At 40.1% G+C, this 20,584-nt stretch overlaps 1 protein-coding gene and 1 pseudogene across 5 annotated transcripts in view; one reads left to right on the top strand and one right to left on the bottom strand.

Moving 5' to 3' along the window:
* Nucleotides 1–20,584, bottom strand: part of SEC22A (SEC22 homolog A, vesicle trafficking protein) — a 55,023-nt gene that overhangs the window by 11,879 nt on the left and 22,560 nt on the right. For all 4 annotated transcript variants that reach the window (XM_084802394.1, XM_084802391.1, XM_084802393.1 and 1 more), the window contains exon 5: nucleotides 7,572–7,687. In XM_084802394.1, coding sequence (XP_084658520.1) covers nucleotides 7,572–7,687 — 116 coding nt within the window. The remainder of the gene's footprint in view (nucleotides 1–7,571; nucleotides 7,688–20,584) is intronic.
* On the top strand, nucleotides 14,936–20,581 carry LOC311608818 (small ribosomal subunit protein uS5-like; annotated as a pseudogene). Its single transcript has 2 exons — nucleotides 14,936–15,022; nucleotides 17,598–20,581. The product of its transcript is annotated as a small ribosomal subunit protein uS5-like (transcript).

The raw sequence follows: 20,584 nt of genomic DNA, 5'->3' as shown, positions 1-20,584 counted from the left end.
TTTCTTTCTTTCTTTTTTAGGTTTTTCGAGACAGGGTTTCTCTGTGTAAACAGTCCTGGCTGTCCTGGACTCGCTTTTGTAGACTAGACAAGCCTCGAACTCACAGCGATCTGCCTGCTTCTGCTTCCCAAGTGCAGGAATTTAACGCATGCACCACCACGCCCGGCAATTTTCTTTCTTTTTTAACAACAGGGTTTAACTACATAGTCCTGAATGGTCTGAAACTCACTATGTAGATCAGGCTTGCCTGGAACTCAGAGATCCTGAAGGCATGTGCCATCAGATGCAGCAAATAAATCCTCTACTCATAAGTCAAGTTTTATAGAAATGTGGAGGCTGTTGACTCTTGAACTGCCTTCCTCTTTCACCAGCAAGATCTGAATAGTTCCACTTAGATAATTCTTAATATTTTTACAAAATTCTACAGAGAAGACAGCTTCAGGAAGATCTATTTAACTTGTGACCTAACAGAAAATGCACTGATAAACCAGAGAGGAGACTAGAGTCAAGTCTAATGGCTTTAGTGAAGAAAAAATTGACTTTTCATTCCATATAAGCTGTGAACAATAAGAAGTCTGAGGGAAATAAAAGTGACCAACATCAGGTCATTGTCCCACAAAAGTTTTACCTGTATCTGGATTTTTGGTACTTGAAAATCTACCCATTAAACTAGAGTAACAAAAGATGTTATTTTTAAGTTTTTTCTTCTGTCTACCCTAGAGTAAGTGTTTGCATTGCTGAGGATTAAACACAGGGTTCTCTTACAACCAGGCAAGTGCCCTACCATTCAGTTATACTCCTAGCCAAACACTTATTTTGATGAGCAATTTTCACTTGGTTCAAAGTAAAAACAACCGATGAAGAGGCACTTAGTGAAGCCTTGCTGCCACTCCGTTACCAGTTCCCACCATGTTTATTACTTGCCTATCTTTCCAGAGCTTATTTATACAAATTAAAGCATGCCATTATTCAACCAGACAATTCTTGGGAGTATGTGGTTGGGGATGGGGGGGACTGTTAGCCAGGGCTAGTGGGTACAAGGTCAATAGATCTGGCTAGTATTTCACTGGCATTTTCAAAATGTCCATTGCTCTGAGAGGGCACAAAAGGACCTTAAGACACAGATCCGTTTCCTGAGCCACGCTCAGTTCTAACTTCGGCATTAATGTCCTTACTTGGCTTATGCAGTGGGAAGGCTCAGGCCCCCACAGGCAAAAGGGAGCCCAATCCATGCTTCGAAGAGCAAGCTGGGCTCAACAGGTTGAACTTTTAACTGCTGCCAAACAGAGCTGCACCTCACTGAAGAACTTCAAAGCATTAAAGCTCAAGATAAGTACATGTCTCCCTTTCTACTTTTCTTTGGACTTATCATCAAAGAGAAAGTCTTTGTTTTACTCTTGGTTTTTAAAGTGTGTGTGTGTGTGTGTGTGTGTGTGTGTGTGTGTGTGTGTGTGTGTGTGTGTGTATTGGAGACATGGTCTAACTATGCCATCCTGACTGGTCTGAAACTCAAGAAAAATCCACCTGCCTCTGCCTCCCACGTGCTATATTAAAGGAGTATGCCACAAGCCCACCTAAAATAGCTTTTTCAGATTAGCCTTAGGCATACAGAAAACTAAGTAGAGAGTCTTTATACAGCCCCCCCGGTTCCCTGCTCAGCTTCTAGCAGCAACTAGACCTGGTGTGGTACACTGACCACAACGCTGAGCCAGTACTGACTCATTATTACTGACTAAATTCCCCTCTGCCTATGGCGGGCTCTGTGGTTTGGGCAAATGCACAATGGCAAGCACCCACCATTACAGCCACACAGCACCATCTCACAGCTGTCAGGCTCTCAGGCTCTCCACACTCACTTCTTCTCTCACCTGGCAACTATAGACTTACTGTCTATAGGTCTGCCTCTTGCAGAAAGTGTCCAGGATGTTGTTTTTCACACTGACTGCTCTCATCAAGCAAAATGCACTTCAGAGGTCTCCATGTCTTTTTGTGATAGACAGCCATTTCTTCTATTACTGAGTGGTAGTCCACTGTGTGGATTACGACCATTTACCACTCATCGTCCATAGTTACGTCCTTGATATTATGCTTAGGCTGACATAAACATCCACATGTTGGAAGTGCTCTACCTACTTGGTGAGAGACCTTTAAGAGCACTATTGCTAGATGACAGAGCAAAGCTATGTTTAGCTCTGTGAGAAGCAGCCCAACTGTTTTGTACCCCCACGTAGGAGCAAATCAGAGTTCTTTTGTTCCATATCCTCATCAGCATCAGAAGCATCAGCTGGCAGGACCGGAGGCATGTTTTAAGAGGTGTTTAGTGGCATCACCTTTTAAATTTGCAGTTCTTTAATGACATGTGATGTCCAGCATCTTTTCACATGCCTGACTGTCATCCTCAGTATCTTCTGTGGTGAGGTTTTCTACTGATCTTTTGGCCACTATTAATAGGTTGATTTGCATTCTTAGTTTTGAGTTTTAAGAGTTCTTCATGTATTTTAGAATCACTCTCCCACCTCCTTAAAGATGTCTTTCTATTTATGTGTGCATAGATATGAATTATGAGTGCTCAGGTGCTCCTGGAGGCCAGAGGAATTTGTCAGGTTCCCTGGAGCTGGAGTTACAGACAGTTGTGAGCCACTCAAGATGGGTCCTGGGAACTGAACTTGGGTCCTCCAGAATATCGTAGTAATAAGCACTCTTAAATGATGAGCCATCTCTCCAGCTCTGTAGAGTCAAGTCCCTTTATCATATAGGTTTCTCAAGTATCTTTTCCTAGGCTGTGGCTTTTTAAAATTCTCTTAACAGTGTTTTTTCACAAAAAAGACTTTGCTAGATTTAGTGACGCTTAACGGCATGTTTCTTTCACAACACTAGGGGTGCTGTACCTAAAAACTCATTTACAGATTCTAGAAAAACACAGTTGTTTCTTATGCTACTTTTTTCTTTTTTAATTTATAAATTTAAGCTTTGTTCTTTACGTTTGGGTCTATGTCCCACTCTGAATTCCTGTTTAATCAACTGTATTTATTATCTATAGATTTATTCCTTAGCATGGGTTTCCAGTTGTCCCATCGTTAAAATGACTGTCCATTCTCCATTGACTTGCTTTGGCTCTTTTATCAAAGATCAGGTAGCTATATAGATGTAAATTAATGTAAGTTTATCTCTAAGCTCTTGATTCTGTCGTGGTGATTTACTGTTTATTCTTTTGTCAATATCACACTGCCTTAATTACTATAGCTTTACAGTAAGTTTTAATGCTGGACAATGTGGGCCCCCACTTTTGTTCTTCATCAACACTGTATAGGCCATCTGGGTATGAAATAGTAATAGTCTGTCCCTCACTCAGGGCTTCTAATACCCTTGTAAATAAAGATGATGGAAAAAAAAGTTTGTTCCTATTAGTGCTGTCACAGAACCCCCAAGACTTAGGAAATTTAGTTTCTTGAATTATAGAAGGATTTGACCCAGAATTCCCATATCTCTTGGAAATTCCTATGTAAGGAGGATGGCTTTTGTTCTGAAGCAACTCCTGACAGACTCCCAGGTCAGTACTGGGTACCAGAAAAGACCATGGTTAGATGCAGCCTAACCAGTCTTCCAGGAGGAGAAAGCAACTAAGCTGATAACCAAGCATATCTCCTCACGACTCTCTACCACAAGGAGTATGGAGAACTACGCTGGTGGACATCCACCTTCAAGGAAGGTGACAGACACACCCAGCTCCACCAGGACAGAAACCCATGTCAAGAGCCTTCCCAACCTCTCCCATGTACCTCAGCTATATCCTTTGAAATATCCTTTATAATTAACAACCAAATGTGTTTCTGAGTCCAGAAACCATTCCAACAAATGACTGTACTAAAAGAGAGAGTGCACAGACCTCTGACTTACAGCTGATGCCCTTTGTACAATCTGTCCATAGGGCTGACATCTCAAGTAAGTGTAGGCTCATGAGACTCAGCTCCGATCATGTGCATTCTGTCCTAACTCTGAGAAGACAGTTATTAAAGCTGAATTATATTGTAAGACACCTAGCTGCCACTGGGAGTTGCTTGGTATGAAAAACTTCCCACTCATCTGGTGGTAGAAGTGAAATTTTGAGTTTTGTTAGTGTGAATATAGAATAAAAGATTTTTTTTTTTTGTTTTTTGTTTTTTTTCTATATACTGGGTCTTTTGCTTTTCCATATAAAACTTTGCAATCACTTTATTGAACTCACAAAGTAACTTGCTTGGATTCCCCCCCCCCCCCCCCCCCCCCGAGACAGGGTCTTCTCTGTGTTAGCCTTAGCTGTCCTGGACTCACTTTGTAGACCAGGCTAGCCTCGAACTCACAGCGATCCGCCTGCCTCTGCCTCCCAAGTGCTGGGAGTAAAGGCATGTGCCACCATGCCCAGATTGTAACTTGCTTGGATTTTGACTGGGATTGTGTTCAACCTACACATCAGACCAGGAAGAACTAACACTTCAAAAATACTGATTTTTCCTCTTGAAACATGGAATCTCTCTCCATTTATTTCATCTTTGATTTCTTTGGCCAGACTTTATAATTTACTACACGGGTTCTGTACATGTTTTAGATTTATTTATAAGTACCTTTTATTTAGAACTTTCAATTTTTAATTGTTTGTTGCTGGAATTTAAGAAATTTTTGTACAGTTCAATCTCCCATCTTGTTGTAGAACTATAATCATTTGGTAGTTTCTAAACCTTTTTGCTGTGTTTTGGGAATCATTATGCAGATAATCATACCATCTCCAAACGTATTTCTTACTTCCATATATTGGAGTACAATATTAAGTAGAAAAAGTAAGTGGAGGGTTTGTTTTGTATGGTTGGTTTGGTTTTTCGAGACAGGATTTCTCTGTTGTAGTCTTGGTTGTCCTGGACTCGCTTTGTAAACCAGGCTGGCCTCGAACTCACAGCTATTCTATTGCCTCTGCCTCCTGAATGCTGAGATTATAGGCATGTGGCACCATGTTCATCTCAAGTGGAGGTATCCTCACCCTGTTTCTGTCTTAGGGGAAAACTATCTAGTTTCTTGCCATTAAAAATGTTAGTTGCTTGAGATTTTTGATGGATTTTCCTTATTGAGGTGAGGAAATTTCTCTCTGCTCCTGGTTTGCTTTAAGTTTGTTTTTTTAAAATCATGGGTGAAGAGTTTTTAGATTTTGTCAAATTCCTTTCTGCATCTGCTGATTATTATTTCTCCTTTAGACTGGTGAAGTAATAGCAGTAATTGATTTCAAATATTAAATCAGCATTGTACACCTGGGATAAATCCCACTTAGTTGTTGTATAATTATTTTTGTTCAATACTAGATTTATTAATTAATGTATTGCTAAAGATCTCTGCATCTGTATCCAAGAGAGATAAATGGCCTATAAAGCTGTCTTTTAAAAATATAAACAAGCTAGGCTGGAGAGATGGCTTAGAGGTTAAGAGCCCTGGTTGTTCGTCCAAAGGTCCTGAGTTCAATTCCCAGCAACCACATGGTGGCTAACAACCATCTATAATGAGATCTGGTGCCCTCTTCTGGCCTGCTTGTGTACATGCAGGCAGAACACTGTATACATAATAAATAAATTTTTAAAATATATAAACAAGCTGAGAAATCTCAGAACAAAGACTCACTTACATCTAAGTAGTAAATAGTTTGATATGATTCTTATTCTGAAACCTGAAACTGTCACCTCAGTCAGACAAATGGAGTATCAATTAGAGGGAGAACACAGAACAATTAACAAAGAAGAGAAGTCAGCTCCAGCATTTCAAAAGCATGAAAGGCTGTAGTATACAAAGACTTCCTTCAATTTTCTGTTGTGAATCCGAAGAGGAGGAAGGAAAGAACAGCCACAGAAGAGGAAGGACAAGTTAACTGAGTGCATGAAGGAAATCCAAGTACTTTAAGGGGCTCTAAGTGCAGCCTTGCCTACGTATCTTCAGTCAGAATGTACACAAGGCTTTGTGACAGTAAAGCTTTTCTTACTGAGGGCTACTCAGTTTAGAAAGTTAACTCTACACACCTACCCCACTGTTTTTTCTTTCGATTACATCAATAAAAATGTTTTAAAGACTGCTTTATTAGCTTTATTACTCAGCAGTTTCCAAACGGCCCACTTCTTGATGGCAGCTTGTCTAGCTGGCTAAGAACTGAACTTCTGCTGGAATAAACCCAGCCTAGCAGGCAGATGGGACAGGAAGGCAGAGTAATGACAGCCAGCTTCCTATGCCTTGAAGGGACAGGAGCTTTACCTGTGAGGACTGTTTAGAAGAGGAACTGTCAATGGGAAGCCCCTGCATTCCTTTAAGAATCATGTGTCAGGACCAATGATGTCATCTACTTTCTGTTGGCTTTGGGTGGCATAGACAACATGTGCGGTATTATGAACCTAGCAATGGTGAGTAGGGGTTTTGTTTGTTTTTGTTTTTTTAAAAATTTATTTATTATGTATAGTGTTCTGCCTGCATGTGTGCCTACAGGCCAGAAGAGGGCACCAGATCTCATTATAGGTGGTTGAGAGCCACCGTGTGGTTGCTGAGAGTTGAACTCAGGACCTCTGGAAGAACAACCAGCTCTCTTAACCTCTGAGCCATCTCTCCAGTGATCAGGTTTTTATAAGACAGTATCTGGAATTTGGTGCTGGAGAGACAGAGAGACATACACAACAGAGATCTGATTTACAATGTGATAGCATCAAGAACTCTTGAGAGAAGTGAATGGAAACAAAGGAAAGGACAACTGTGCAACCTCAAACATGCTGGACTTTTAAGAAAGGAGACTTTAGAAAGTATAGGAAGAGAAAAGTTTAGACGGTCTGGTAATTAAAGGCTTTGGGAGAAACTCCCCTGGGAAATGAAATATCTGAAGAAACTGGTGACCTTCCCCCTAAATAGGCAGCTCAGGTTTTAGAAGGCCACTGACCAAAAGGAAAAGCAGCAGCACTTCCTAAGGAACACTCAGAAGCAGTGTCCACGCGGACTATCTTCCTGCTCCCACTGTTATGTGCTTTCTAGTTCCTTCCAGGACCAGCTCACCGTCTCTCCTCACCTCTCCTGAATGACAGTGACCTCTCCTCTTCCTGGCTCTAGTTATTGGCTCTTAGTTATTATTCCTAGATGCTTTCGCCTATCAAATTCAACTTTAAGCTGTAAGAATGCAGGGCCCATGCTGCATAGCTTGATGCTCTCACAGTGCCAGTCCATAATGTCTCCAAAAGAGGGGGTGATAAAGGATTTTTTGTGGTTTTTTGTTTTTGTTTTGAGACAGGGTCTCATATACCCCAAGCTGGCCTGGGACTCCTGGAACTCACTATGTGGTTCCAGCTGACCTCAGATCTGCAGCCCTCCTGCTTCAGCCTCCGAGCAGACAAGATTACAGGCGTGCCTACCTGGCCTGCCTCTGCAATCATGCTTTTGAAGGAAAGTAGAGAAGGGCAGATATAAGAACACACATTTGGAACTTGCATTGTAAATTATACTAAGACTTAATCCAATTCAGATCAATTATGTAACAAGTAGGATGAATAGACTCAGTCACCGGAAACTGCAAAAATAGCACATACCTGCAGGAGGCTTTCTATGGCATGAAAGCCTCGAATTAAATTCAGAGCTCCACACAAAAGACTAAGGATAAACGCCACAATCCCTGACAGAGTTGCTGGTTCTAGTCGCTGATGGGCTATGAAAGAAAAGAAACAGTTAGAACTGAATCCAGGGTCTCTTATCAGTTAAGTCTATGTGGACAGAAACTCACTGCTCAACTTAGATGAATCAATGTGAGTAACTTTGAACAATGTGTCTTAGGAATTAAATATCCCCAACCCCACTCCAGGTAGGGGTAGCCCTGGCTGTTCTGGAACTTGCTCTGTAGACCAGGCTAGCCTCAACTTGGATATCTACCTTCAAGTGCAGGGATTAAATATCTTTTTAAAATGCAAAATGTTGGCAACATAAAGAGTACCATTCTAAAGTCAAATGGAACTAACGCTGCACTGCTTTGGTATATTTTATGTATTTTGGGGTTTTTGTTTTTGGTGGGTTTTGTTTTGTTTTGTTTTTTGTTTTTTTGAGACAGGGTTTCTCTGTGTAGCCTTGACTGTCCTGGACTCGCTATGTAGACCAGGCTGGCTTCGAACTCACAGTGATCTGCCTACCTCTGCCTCCCAAGTGCTGGGATTAAAGGTGTGCACCACCACACCCGGCCAGCTTTTGTATATTTTAATAGACACCTCTAATTTCTACTTGAGGTAAGAGGTGCTATGGAATACTCACATCTGTCAGTAAATCACTAAGAGGAAAAACCTGCTGAAATGTGTGCACAATTTGCAATCTGGTACAAGTATGAAAAAAAAAAAAAAGATTTTGCTTAGAGAATAAATGTAAAACTCTGGTGTTTTCTGAAAATGTTTGGAAACCATTTTTAAGGATAGCCATAGCTTGCTTTTAGGCAAAGCCCACTTATTTGGAACTGAAGGCTATAAATACCACTGGCTGTATGTAAAAGCCCATATTTAATTACCAACCCAAGCTCTTCAATTGAACGCAGTCTTACAGCTGCGAAGACTGGCCCTTGGTCTCTTAAAGAAAAATGATTAAAACAAAACAAAACCAAAAATTCACCAGCTGAATATGTAACCATTTCATCTTTACAAAAGCACTGCCTTAATTTTCAGTCTTCAACAGAGTGAAATATTCTGCTATACAATGACTTCCCCTCGTGATCACTTTATAGTTATTAGGATTTACAATTGTGCCTAAATGAAAACAAACTACACACATAATCAGTAGACTTTAACAGGGATACTGGCAGAGAGGACAACAGAACCACATTTTTATTACTTTATTTAAGCCACTGAAGTGTAAAAGCCCAACAATGAAGTTAATGAGGCAGAATGTTAATAAAGGAATAGCTCCGGTCTTTGCAAATTATATTCAGCCATCACAGCAGAAAAGATTCCCCAAAGAGTTAATAAAAACCCCCAAAACCCACATCTCATGAAGTATTCTTCAGGTTCAGCAGAAACTACTAATCTAGAATAACATTTCATAATTTCTTCTGTGCCCATGTCTGGCTTTTCAATAAATTCCCTTCAACTCTAATATGAAAATAGAAAACCAAATGTCTCTGTATTGTACTGATACCATGGTCTTTCAGCCGTGAAAAAAAGTCACAATTAGTCATATTTTAGAGGATTTCTCTGCCCTTGGTACACCCTCTCTCAGTAAGAGAGGGAGCTGGTCTCGCATAAAAAGCAAGTAGGCTTTAGGAATAAAACCAACTGGCAACTGAATAATTATCAAATCACACTTCCATATGAAACAAGTTACCTCACAAACAAAACCCAAACAGTGAAAATTCTAGCTTTACATGGTCAAGGTAAGGTATATTCCAAGGAAAATGGCTACCATTTTCATGTGTTGATAGCAATGTATTTAAGAAATGAACAAGCCAATATAAATTATTGTTTCAAACACTTGCCTTGGAACATGTAGAGAAAAGAGGAATTGTGAGTGGGGGCATCTCTATGACAAGCTGCAGACCATGTCATAGGGTAGGCTCCCAAGAGGATATGAGGCTGACTTTAGCAGAGACTCCGAGTAACAGGGGCCATAGAGACTGAAGAGGATACCCTCTAACTAGAAAAGTCTCCTAGTAGAGGGAGGGGAACACCAACTCACCCACAAAAACTTTTGGCCCAAAATTCACCCTGCCTACAAAACATGCAGGGATTGAGGGAATGTCCAACCAATTATGCCTGGCCCAACCCAAGACCCACGTCATGGGAGAGAGTCAATCCCCGACACTATCAGTAATCCTCTGCTATGCTTGAAGACAGGGAACAAGCAGAGTTGTCCTGAGAGGCTTTACCCAGCAGCGCCTTGAAACAGATGCTGAGATTCAGCCAAATATTGGGCAACAGATAGGGAGTCTTGTGGAAAAGTGGGAGGAGGAAGAAAAGACTTGGAGGTCACAGGAGTCTCACAAGAACAACAGAGCCAATTAGCCAGAGCCTAGAGGTCTGCTGAGACTGAAGCACCAACCAAGGACTGGCATGGACTGGACCTCGGTCCCCTACACAGATGTAGCCGATGGGCAGCTCAGGTTTCATGTGTGTCCTCTAGCAAAGGGAGTGGGGGCTGTCTCTGACACTCTGACACAGACTCTCTTACCAGCTTTTCAATTACTTCCCCCTGGTGGGACTACCATGCCAGGACATTTAGTCCTGATACAACTGGGATAGATGGGAAGAGGAGGCTCCCCTTTTCTGAGGAATAGGGGAGGGGGAAGAGGGAGAGAGGGTGTGACTGGGACGTGAGGAGATGGGACACCAGGATGTAAAGTGAATAAATAAATAAAATTTAAAAACAACATGTGATTTATAATAATGGTATATCATTTATGAATTCATCATTTCAAAATGAATGAAGCTATTTTTAAAGGGTAAAAGCAAGTGCTAAGCCTCCTTTAATGAAGAAAGACAAGTGCTGTGCACAAAGGCAGGCTGGCACTGTGCTAACTTCTGTGGGCAAGAAATTTTAATGTGTTTGATTTCCCTGCGTCACCCTCACCCCTTTCCCAGGACCTGTGGCTTGTTTTCTAAGAAGAGTTCTCAAGCAAACTCCATTCTATAAACACAAGAGCTTGGCGACACAAAAGGGCACTTCCCCAGTTTGATAAGCAAACAAGATATTTAACCAAATGGTAATGTGTTATTCTGTGTGTTATTTGTTACTTCGGTAAAATGCGTTCTAGATAGGCTATAGCACATTTCAGTTTGGCACCACACCCGGCACTAGTAGGTACAGGGCTTATCTATACCATAACAAATGAGGGGCTATGCAGGAATAACATCGGCTTTGTTTTGTTTCCTGAAGCCAGGAAGCATTGCCTGAACAGGTTTTTTTTTTTCCATTTTGCTACTGTCAGGAGTTGAGGAAGACAGATGTGGGAGAATAAGATGTGCAGATAACCAAAGATATATACAAGGGAAGGAAGGGCCAGCTTCCAGAAAGAATGTATGGCTATCAGTACCCTCAGATGGGCCAGGACACATCTAGATGTAAAAATCAAACCAGTATCCACTCTGTTGTCCAAGAGAGGTTTGTTGATATTATAAGGCAGTTTCAGGAGGGAAGGTGAAGGCAGGAAGTGAAGTAACTGTGATGTTGAGGCAAAAGCATGGGTGTGTGTTTTTGCAGTTAAAGTAGACAGGCAGAAGAGTAACACAAAACAAGACTGAGAGAGCCATTCCCCTCACACAATGTATATAAGGAAAGGAAGACTTAAGTATAGTGAGATAGTTCAGGGAGGCTGAATGAAACAGAAAACAGAAAGGAAAACCAGTGCAGCCGTCATTAGTCCACAAAGGTGGACCTCTTCCCCACAGTAGACAGAGTACACAAGGCATGCTCCTTGAGGAAGCCCAACACAGAGATAAGGACATAAGATAAAGATGTCTCAGGCGAGCTCCCTTTAAGTGAACACAATTTCTAGTTTTAGTTACTCTTTCTTAAAACAATTCCAGTTTCTTCGTACCTTCCCCTAGGATCTAGTGTTTAATGATTCAACAAGCAATGTTGTCTGGAGTTCAGAGAGAACTTCTAGAGGTCAGTAGTACAAAGAATTTCTTTTTTAAAAAAAATATTTTTTATGTGCATTGGTGTGTAGCTGCATGCACGTCTCTGTGAAAGTACCAGATCCACTGGAACTGGAATTACAGACAGTTATGAGATCCCATGTGGGTGCTGGGAATTGAACCTGGGTCCTCTGGACGAGCAGCCTGTTACAGTTAATTGTATCTGTTTGGCCCAGGATGCCAATAACTGACACAATAAGACTAAATTGTATTTTTACAGCTGCAAGCACTACACTGGGCAGAACCTAAACTGATACTAATCTACTCATAAACTAAAATAAACTACTCTAATCCTATGTCCTCATAACCTACATATATCCCAATCACTTGCCAATCTGGTCCTCCTCAGGCAGCTTCTCTCCCCCAACTCCAACCATCAACTCTCAACTGTTAACTCCTCCAGGCTCCTCCCACCTCTCGTGGAAGTCCCACCTTCCACTTCCTGTCCTTCTGCCCGGCTGATTGGCTAAACAGTGCTTTATTGACAACTGCTACATCCATTCAAGTCATTCCTCCACAGCAACCAGTGCTTTTGACAGCTGAGCCGTCTCTCCAGGCCCAGTACAAAGAATGTCTAACAGTCTACCTTTTGGTAGGTCAAGTTGGAAGCCCACCTCAAATTTAGACTATTACCCTAAATCCTGAATATATATATTAAAGGACAGATATCCTGAACTACAGCTACTGTAGTTTAGGACCCATGGAGTTAAAATTATCAGAGAACAGCGGACCAATGGAAGGACAACATGGAACTTCACCCAAACCCCATTAAGACACTAATGCACTGAGATAACTGCAATGACCAATGTTGCCATCTAAGGCTTAAAACTCATGGTGGTGATCCATAAGCCAAATTCAGAACACTCATCTTTTTACATAGTGTCTATGACTACTATTTTTATGCATTACACCAGCAGTTACTTCAGAGCCTAGATAGCCTTTAGAAATCTAAAATATGTAGCATCTAGACCTTTATAGAAAAAGTTTACTGGCCCTTGGCTTACAGAGATCTAGTATATTAATACACTATAGAACATTATTTTGGTATATATTATTAATCTCATGGTAACAGTACTTGAAAGACAGTCGTATATGCCTCAGGTTAGATGCCTTAAGACACACATGTGCTACAGAACGGAAAATAACTCCAATTACAGGAGCACATCACCTCAGTCAGTTGCTTGTGGCCAAAGATTTAGAATATGTTGGTAGTAAGACTCAAGTTCATGTGCCTGGCAGTTGATACCACTAGGAAAAGATATACTGATTACTATGCCCCTTTTAGATTTCAAGGGCATTACTACATTTCTGCACATTTATTGAATCACTGCTTCCTGAATGGCAATAGATGAGGGCACAGAGATACAGAGGATCTAGAGCACATTACATGGATTCAATGCACTGCTGTACAAAATAACTCTGAGAGGCAGGAATGATGTTCAGACAAAATACCAATAAAAGAAAACCCTAATTATAAAGCAATGACATGGTCTTTTGACAAGGAACTGTTTCCACTTTGAAGACTGGGTCTTAGCCTGTTAGGATGGTAGAACTTAACCACCCTACAGTGAAATTATAGTTATATGTTATGAGGCCAAAAGTAATCACAAAAACAAATTAAAGAGATAAGGATAAGAAGCCATCAAAGAACAAAAAATGAATTTCAAAAATGATGGCAGCTAGAGACCACGGCGACAAAACTAGACATGACGAAAGGAAAGCAGCTAGATGACTCAACTAGCACCCCCTGCTGCCTGCAGAGGGCCCGCGCGCAGTTCCAGCATCCACACTGAGCAGTTCTTACTCCCTCCTCTGGACTCTGTAGGCACTACACACATATGAATGTATATTCAGGGATACATAATTAAAAAGAAAGAAAAAAGAAAATAGCCAAAAAATGATAGATTAAAATTCAGTGATTTCAATAATGACATTAGTTGTAAATGGCCTGAATATCTAATTTTTTAAAAGCCAAGATTATAAAATTGGATTTTTTTTCTAAAGGACGCAACCAAATGGCAACTACAAAACATCACTTTATTCCCTCATGACATGGGAGAAAACGTAGTTTGTTTGATTAAACAAAAAATAAAATAAGGTACATGGAACAATTTTAAAGTTAAAAGAAACTTGCTGCTTCCCCAAACCTTTCTATAGCCACAGCAACACATTGAAAGCCTATTACGTTTCGGATGCCTCAACCTTGCCTCTTCACTGCTCACTGCCTGTCAGGCCTGCACTAGTAACATTTAAGGTTTTAAAGGTGAAAGCCCAAAATGGCGGAGGGGGGCTTGCAAAAACAAAACAGAACATTGTGCCTCGAAGTTTGAGGGAAATTTCCGAACCTAGCCATTGATAAGCTCTGAAATGCCATAGCAATTCCAGAAATGGCAGGGGCAGCCAGAATCCCAAGTAGGCTTGCGGTAAGGGCCCTGGTGCCAGGGGAGGCATGCTTGGTGGTACCGTCTTTCAATTAGCTTGCCATGAGAAAATAATAGAGATTTAACTTAGTCATTCTAACACCAGGCAACATGTCTCTATGAATTCTACCCAGATCTGTACTCACAGACAGACAGACAAACAAAAAGACAGAAAGGAAGGAAGGAAGGAAGGAAGGGACTCAACTAATTCATGTGTTCTATAGTGATTTAAAAATTAAAGCCTTTTTTTAATTTTTAATTTTGGCTAACTAGGCATGAGAACTAATTGATATTATTAAACAAGACCCATTAAGACAAACCTAAGAACCCTCCCACCTACATGTAGCAGTCTAGTTTACCTCTAAAGGAGGACAATTAATTATATAGATTGCTAAAAGTATGAGGAACCATTGTAGAGTGTTTATTTAAAGAAAATAAATATGTTGCAGCTGCAAGCAATAACACTCAGCAAGTCTGCTCTGAGATAGCCTTAAGATATGACCTGAGCTTGTAAGTTAGTACAATCATTAGACGAGGCCTGAGATCGTGCAGATACAGAAAAACAGAACCATTACTAGTTAAATGATCAAAAACAGTTCACCACGCTGGCTTGTTAACCCGTAAGACCAGTATTAAAAATAGACATTATTGAGGTATTTCTTCACTGTGGCATTTGGAAACCCACTCCCAGTTACTCCAGGGGCCTCCAGGATGCTCTCCTCCAGGTAGAATAAAAGGCTACTGGGGACGTACAGGGCGAAAAGGAAGGCCAACAGAATAGCATTTCCTGATAATGTTTCTCAGATTTATCAAGTTTGTCAAAATGTTGCCTTTGGAAGGAAGAACAAATCAAAACAAAAAGCAATGAACATGTCATCAGTCACTGTGGAAAGAGATGGCTGTACCATGGTGACGGATATCCTGCCGAGTGCAGACAGCTTCAAATACAAACATGAAGTCAGAGACTTTAATGCCCTTCAAATACCTGAAGCTCCTCACTACACCTTTAGGGTTCCCCTAAAAGGGCATTCAAACATCACTTAAACTTAAGGACACGAAGAGAAAAAGAGATAACAGATCAAATACTAATATTAATTTTAATGTAATATCTATATTTTAAAGGTAATTTAGTGTAATAGTTATATTATAAAGATTTCTAAGTTATTTATATTAAGTTATATTCCTAAGTACAAAGAACTCCAAAATGATGAAGGACCCAATGTATCAAGAGAGCAAATCACAAGCTTTAAAATACATAATACAGGGGCTGGAGCAACAGCTCAGTGACTAAGACCACTTGTTGCTCCTCCTAAGGATCCAGGTTCAGTTTCCTGGAGGCTCACAACTGTCCCTAACTCCAGTTCTACGGGACCCAATACTCTTCTCTGTAGGCAACAAATATACACATGGTACACAGACATACATGCAGACAAAACATTCATACACATAAGATAAAAAAATAAATCCTTTTTTTAAAAAGATGTTTATTTCATGTATATAAGTACACTGCCTTCATGCACACGAGAAGAGGGCACCAGATCTCATTATAGATAGTTGTGAGCCACCATGTGGTTGCAGGGAATTGAACTCAGGACTTCTGGAAAAGCAGCCACTGCTCGTAACCTCTGAGCCATCTCTCCAGCCCCAGAAATAAATCTTTTTTTAAAATACATAACATGAAAACTGATCACCCTAAAATAAGAAAGATATAAATTCCGAATTGCAGCCATTGCAACACCTGTTTCTCTAAGAATGGTTGAAGCACACAGCAAATCACAAAAGACACCACAGATTTCAACAACATGAGCCATCTTGATCTAAGTAACACTTATGGCACACAGCACTAACTAGAGCAAAGAGTACACACTTTAACATAAGCACAAAATAAGTATTAAGACAGGTTATTTTCTTGGGAATAAATCAAGTCTCCATAAATTTAAAAATATTCATGTCAAATAAAATTAAAAATCAATAGACAGCTGGGTGTAGTGGCGCACGTCTTTAATCCCAGCACTCGGGAGGCAGAGGCAGGCGGATCTCTGTAAGTTTGAGGCCAGCCTGGTCTACAAAGTGAATCCAGAACAGCCAGGGCTACACAGAAAAAAACTCTGTCTGGAAAAACAAAACAAAGCAAACAAACAACAACAACAAAAAAGAAATCAATAGACACCTGATAATGCCTAAATAAAATTACATAATACATCTCTAAATGAGGCAGGAAATCAAAAGAGAAGTCAAAAGGAAAATTTTAAAGTATTTAAAGCAAAATGAAAATAAGACTGAAGTATGTTAAAAGTCTATGGAGTGCAGTGAACTTGCTACTGAGAATGAAATATGTAGTAGCAAGTGCTTGTATTAGAAAGATCTCAAATAAACTGCTCCAAATCTAAACAAAACAAAAAAACAAAAAACAAAAAACAAAAAACAAACCAAGAACACAGAAACTGACGGTAAGCAGAAAATAGGAAGTGATAAGCAAAATGTATCAATAAAATAGAAAATAAAATCAAAGTAAAACGCTGGTTCCTTAAAAAAAAACAATAAAAGTGATCAGTTTTTATGTATTATGATAAAAAAGCTACCCATATCAGAATGAGAAAGAGGCCATAATTGTGATTCTATGGAAAATAAAGGGATAAAGACATATGAATTATACACCAAAATCCTGGGGGAAAAATGAGCAGATTCCACTTTAAAAGCAGCAAAGGCTCACTAAGAAGAAACATACAAACTGAGTGGACCTGGCCCTAGTAAAGAACTGATTTAAATTTTACCCAGACAAAAGTATTTGAGTTTTATTGCTATGTCCTACATAACATTTTCCAAAAACAGAAATAACGAGGGAATACCTTCCACTGTATTTTCTCAGGTCAGCTTTGCCCAAATAGTGAAACCAAACACGACCATTATAAAAAAGGGAAACCAGAAATCAATTCATTCAGTAAGACACGTATAAAATACTGGCAAAACTTTAGCAAATTGGACCTGACAGCATATAAAAGCATAACACATCATGATCACGTATAATTTATCATAGAAATGAAAGATTTGTTTAACAATTGAAAAGTAATCAATTGTAATCTACCAGAAAACAAATGTGAAAGTCACTTGAACAATGCAGTCATAGCATCTGACACAGCCTTGGACAGTCTTGTTCCCGTGTCTGTATCTTAGGTTGTGCTGTTGTCTTTTAGATTAAGTCTGCTGGAGCCCTTTGAATATATACTAAACAAATACATTTTGATTTAATTTAAATGGAATTTATGCATATGGGTGTTTTGCCTCCATGTTTGTCTGTGTGTCATTTACATCCCTGGTGCCAAGGTCGTCAGGAAAGGGCATAGGATCCACTGGATACGAGAGTTACAGATGGTGTGAGCTACCATGTGGTTGTTGGGAATCAAATCTGGGCTTCTGGCTTCTTCCTCAGGAAAACACCAAATGGCGGACTATGCTGGTGCAGCTGGAGGGCCCGGGGCCCAGGATCAGGAGACTATTGCAGCTTCCGCAGAGGATTCAGCAGAGGTCTTAGGGGCTGGAGTCTTGGCTGAGGCAGAGGCTGTGGTCAAGGCCCCGCCCAGCTCGTGGAGGTAAAGCCAAAGACAAGGAGTGGATCCCTGGCACCAAGCTGGGCCGCCTGGTTAAGGGCATGAAGATAAAGTCCTCGGAGATTTATCTGTTCTCCCTGCCCATTAAGGAATCCAAGACTATTGACTTTTTCCTGGGCGCATCCCTAAAGGATGAGGTTCTAAAGATCATGCCAGTGCAGAAGCAGACACGGGCTGGCCAGCTGACCAGGTTCAAGGCTTTTGTCGCTATTGGGGACTACAATGGACACGTTGGTCTTGGTGTTAAGTGCTCCAAGGAGGCAGCCACTGCTATCTGAGGGGCCACCATCTTGGCCAAGCTTTCCATCGTCCCTGTGCGGAGAGGTTACTGGGGTAACAAGATTGGCAAGCCACACACTGTTCCGTGCAAGGTGACAGGCCACTGTGGCTCTGTTTTGATTCGTCTCATCCCTGCCTCCAGAGCACTAGCATTGTCAGCACTCTTGTGCCCAAGAAGCTACTGATGATGGCTGGTATTGATGACTGCTACACATCAGCCAGGGGCTGCACTGCCACCCTGGGCAACTTTGCCAAGGCCACTTTTTTGTTGTTGTTGTTTGTTTGGTTTTATTTTGTTTTGTTTGTTTGTTTTTTCCAGACAGGGTTTCTCTGTGTTGCCATCTTGAAGACCTAAAGCTACCTGACACCCAATCTCTGGAAAGAAACTGTGTTCACCAAGTCTCCTTATCAGGATCATCTTATAAAAACCCACACCAGAGTCTCTGTTTAGAGGAGGCTACCACATAAGGGTTTTTATACAAGAAAAATAAAGTGAATTAACTATGTTAAAAAAAAAAAAAGAACCCAGGTCTTCTGAAGTACAAGCAGTGCTCTTAAATGTGGAGCATCTCTCCAGCCGCATTTTGCCTGGCTTTGTACTAATTAATTAATTAATTAATCAAAAAATTAACCTATTCAAATCTTCTCTCTGCTCACATATTAGATTGCTTCCTTATTGTTGAATTATGAGTTACTTAAATATTTTGGATATCAATCTCTAATACAATCATGATTTGTAATTTTTTTCTCCCATTCTATAGGTTATCTTTTCACTCTGTGTTCCTGGAAGAGTAAGTTTTAAATTTTGATTAATTCCATCTTGCATATTTTGTCTTTTTAAACTGTGATTTTTAAAATCAAATCTAAAAAACCTAATACAAGAGCACAGCGAGTCACACTATGTTTTGTGCTGAGAGTTTACTGCTGATAAAGTGCGGGCTTAGCCCTGAGTTAAGTCTGTGCCTGTGGCTGTGCGGCCGTCTAACGTCTTTCTTCTGTCCATGGCCACCTCGCTGTCCTGACACTGCACGATCTTCCCACTGTCCTAGCATCACTGTCAAGAGTGAGTTGGCCACAATGAAAGGGTTTACTTCCCAATTCTACTACCCTGGCCTAAATGCTTATCTGAGAGCAGACCCACTCCGTACTGATTACTATAACTTGGCAGTATGTTTGGAGGTTTGAGTCTTTCAGCTTTTTCAAGATTATTTTGCATATGTATGCATATATACTTCTTATATTTCTATATGAATTTTACAACCAACTTGTCAGTTTCTATTTTTTAAAAAAACACAACTGAAAATGTCCTGAGTCTCTATCTACTTGGGAGTACAGTCATCTTAAGATTGTCTGCTAACTCATAAGTGTGGATATGCTTTCCATTAATTTTTGTCTTCTTTAACTTTTTTCAAAAATTATTTTATTAGTTTTCAATACATGGTATTTCCATTTCATCTTCAGATTGCTTATTGCTAGTGTACAGCGTAGAGTTCTTAGACACTGACACTGTGTCATGTGGCCTCTCTGAAGCCACGCACTCATTCTAATACTTGTCTAGAGGTAGCCTTAGGATGTTTTACAGAAAAAGCAACAGACAATGGAATGATCTATTCTTTCATTCGTAATTCAAATACTATTTTCTTAGCCTTATTCACTTGTTTAGTGGCTGAATTATTTTTTTAAGATTTCTTTCTTTATTATTTATACAGTGTTCTGACCACATGTGTGCCTGCATGCCAGAAGAGGAGAAGAAGGCACCAGATCTCATTATCAATGGTTGTGAGACACCATGTGGGTGCTGGGAATTGAACTCAGGACCTTTGGAAGACCAGGCAGTGCTCTTAACCTCTGAGCCATCTCTCTAGTCCTGACTGAAATATAAGTAAAATATTTTCCTCTTCTTCCATATATGTATAATGAAACTGAATGTGAACTATCATGATCAGTCCACATTTGAAGAATACTAACAAACTAAAGCATGTATAGGGATGGGGAAGATGTCAAAATGACAGAAGAGTATTAGGAAATTAAAGATGCTTTACATGAAAAAATTAGGCCAGAAGCATAGAAAGAATGTAACTGCTATTGTGTTTCAGCTGAGGGAGGTGACAGAACCGAAGACACACCAGTAGGCATTATATGGAAGCAGACATAAGCCACAAGGAAAAAAATTTTAAGAAGTAGTCCAACAATACTATACTTCCATGAACAGTGAGGTTTCTATTTTAGGAAAAGTTTTATCCTGTCCCACCTGTTAAGCCTTGTGTTCTTTCTTGGGGAGGGGAGCTCTGAGTAGGCAACCACTACAATTTTTACAGTTTCTGTTACAGTCAAGACTCCTATTCTAAATATAGCCATTTGATATCATGGAAAGTACTCCTCAGATCTACAAACGTTTCTAGAAAAGTATTTACAAAGAAATAGAATGTTTTCTTAGCAAAGAAATCTTCTGAAATTGTCATTTGAAGTACTTTCCAGAAGTCATGTGTTCAGTAGTCTATAACAACTAAGAAAATGGGTTGCTTTGAACTTCCACATTATCTCATGTAGTTGATTTAAAACATTAGGAAAAAAAATTCATTTTCAAGAGTTCCTGTTACCTTTAAAAAATAATAAAAATAATTGAGATCCA

The sequence above is a fragment of the Acomys minous genome (genome assembly GCF_964271855.1).
Source record: "Acomys minous genome assembly, chromosome: 11".
NCBI lineage: Eukaryota > Metazoa > Chordata > Mammalia > Rodentia > Muridae > Acomys > Acomys minous.
The sequence above is the reverse complement of the archived record's forward strand: the minus strand, read 5'-3'. Positions and strand labels throughout refer to the sequence as shown.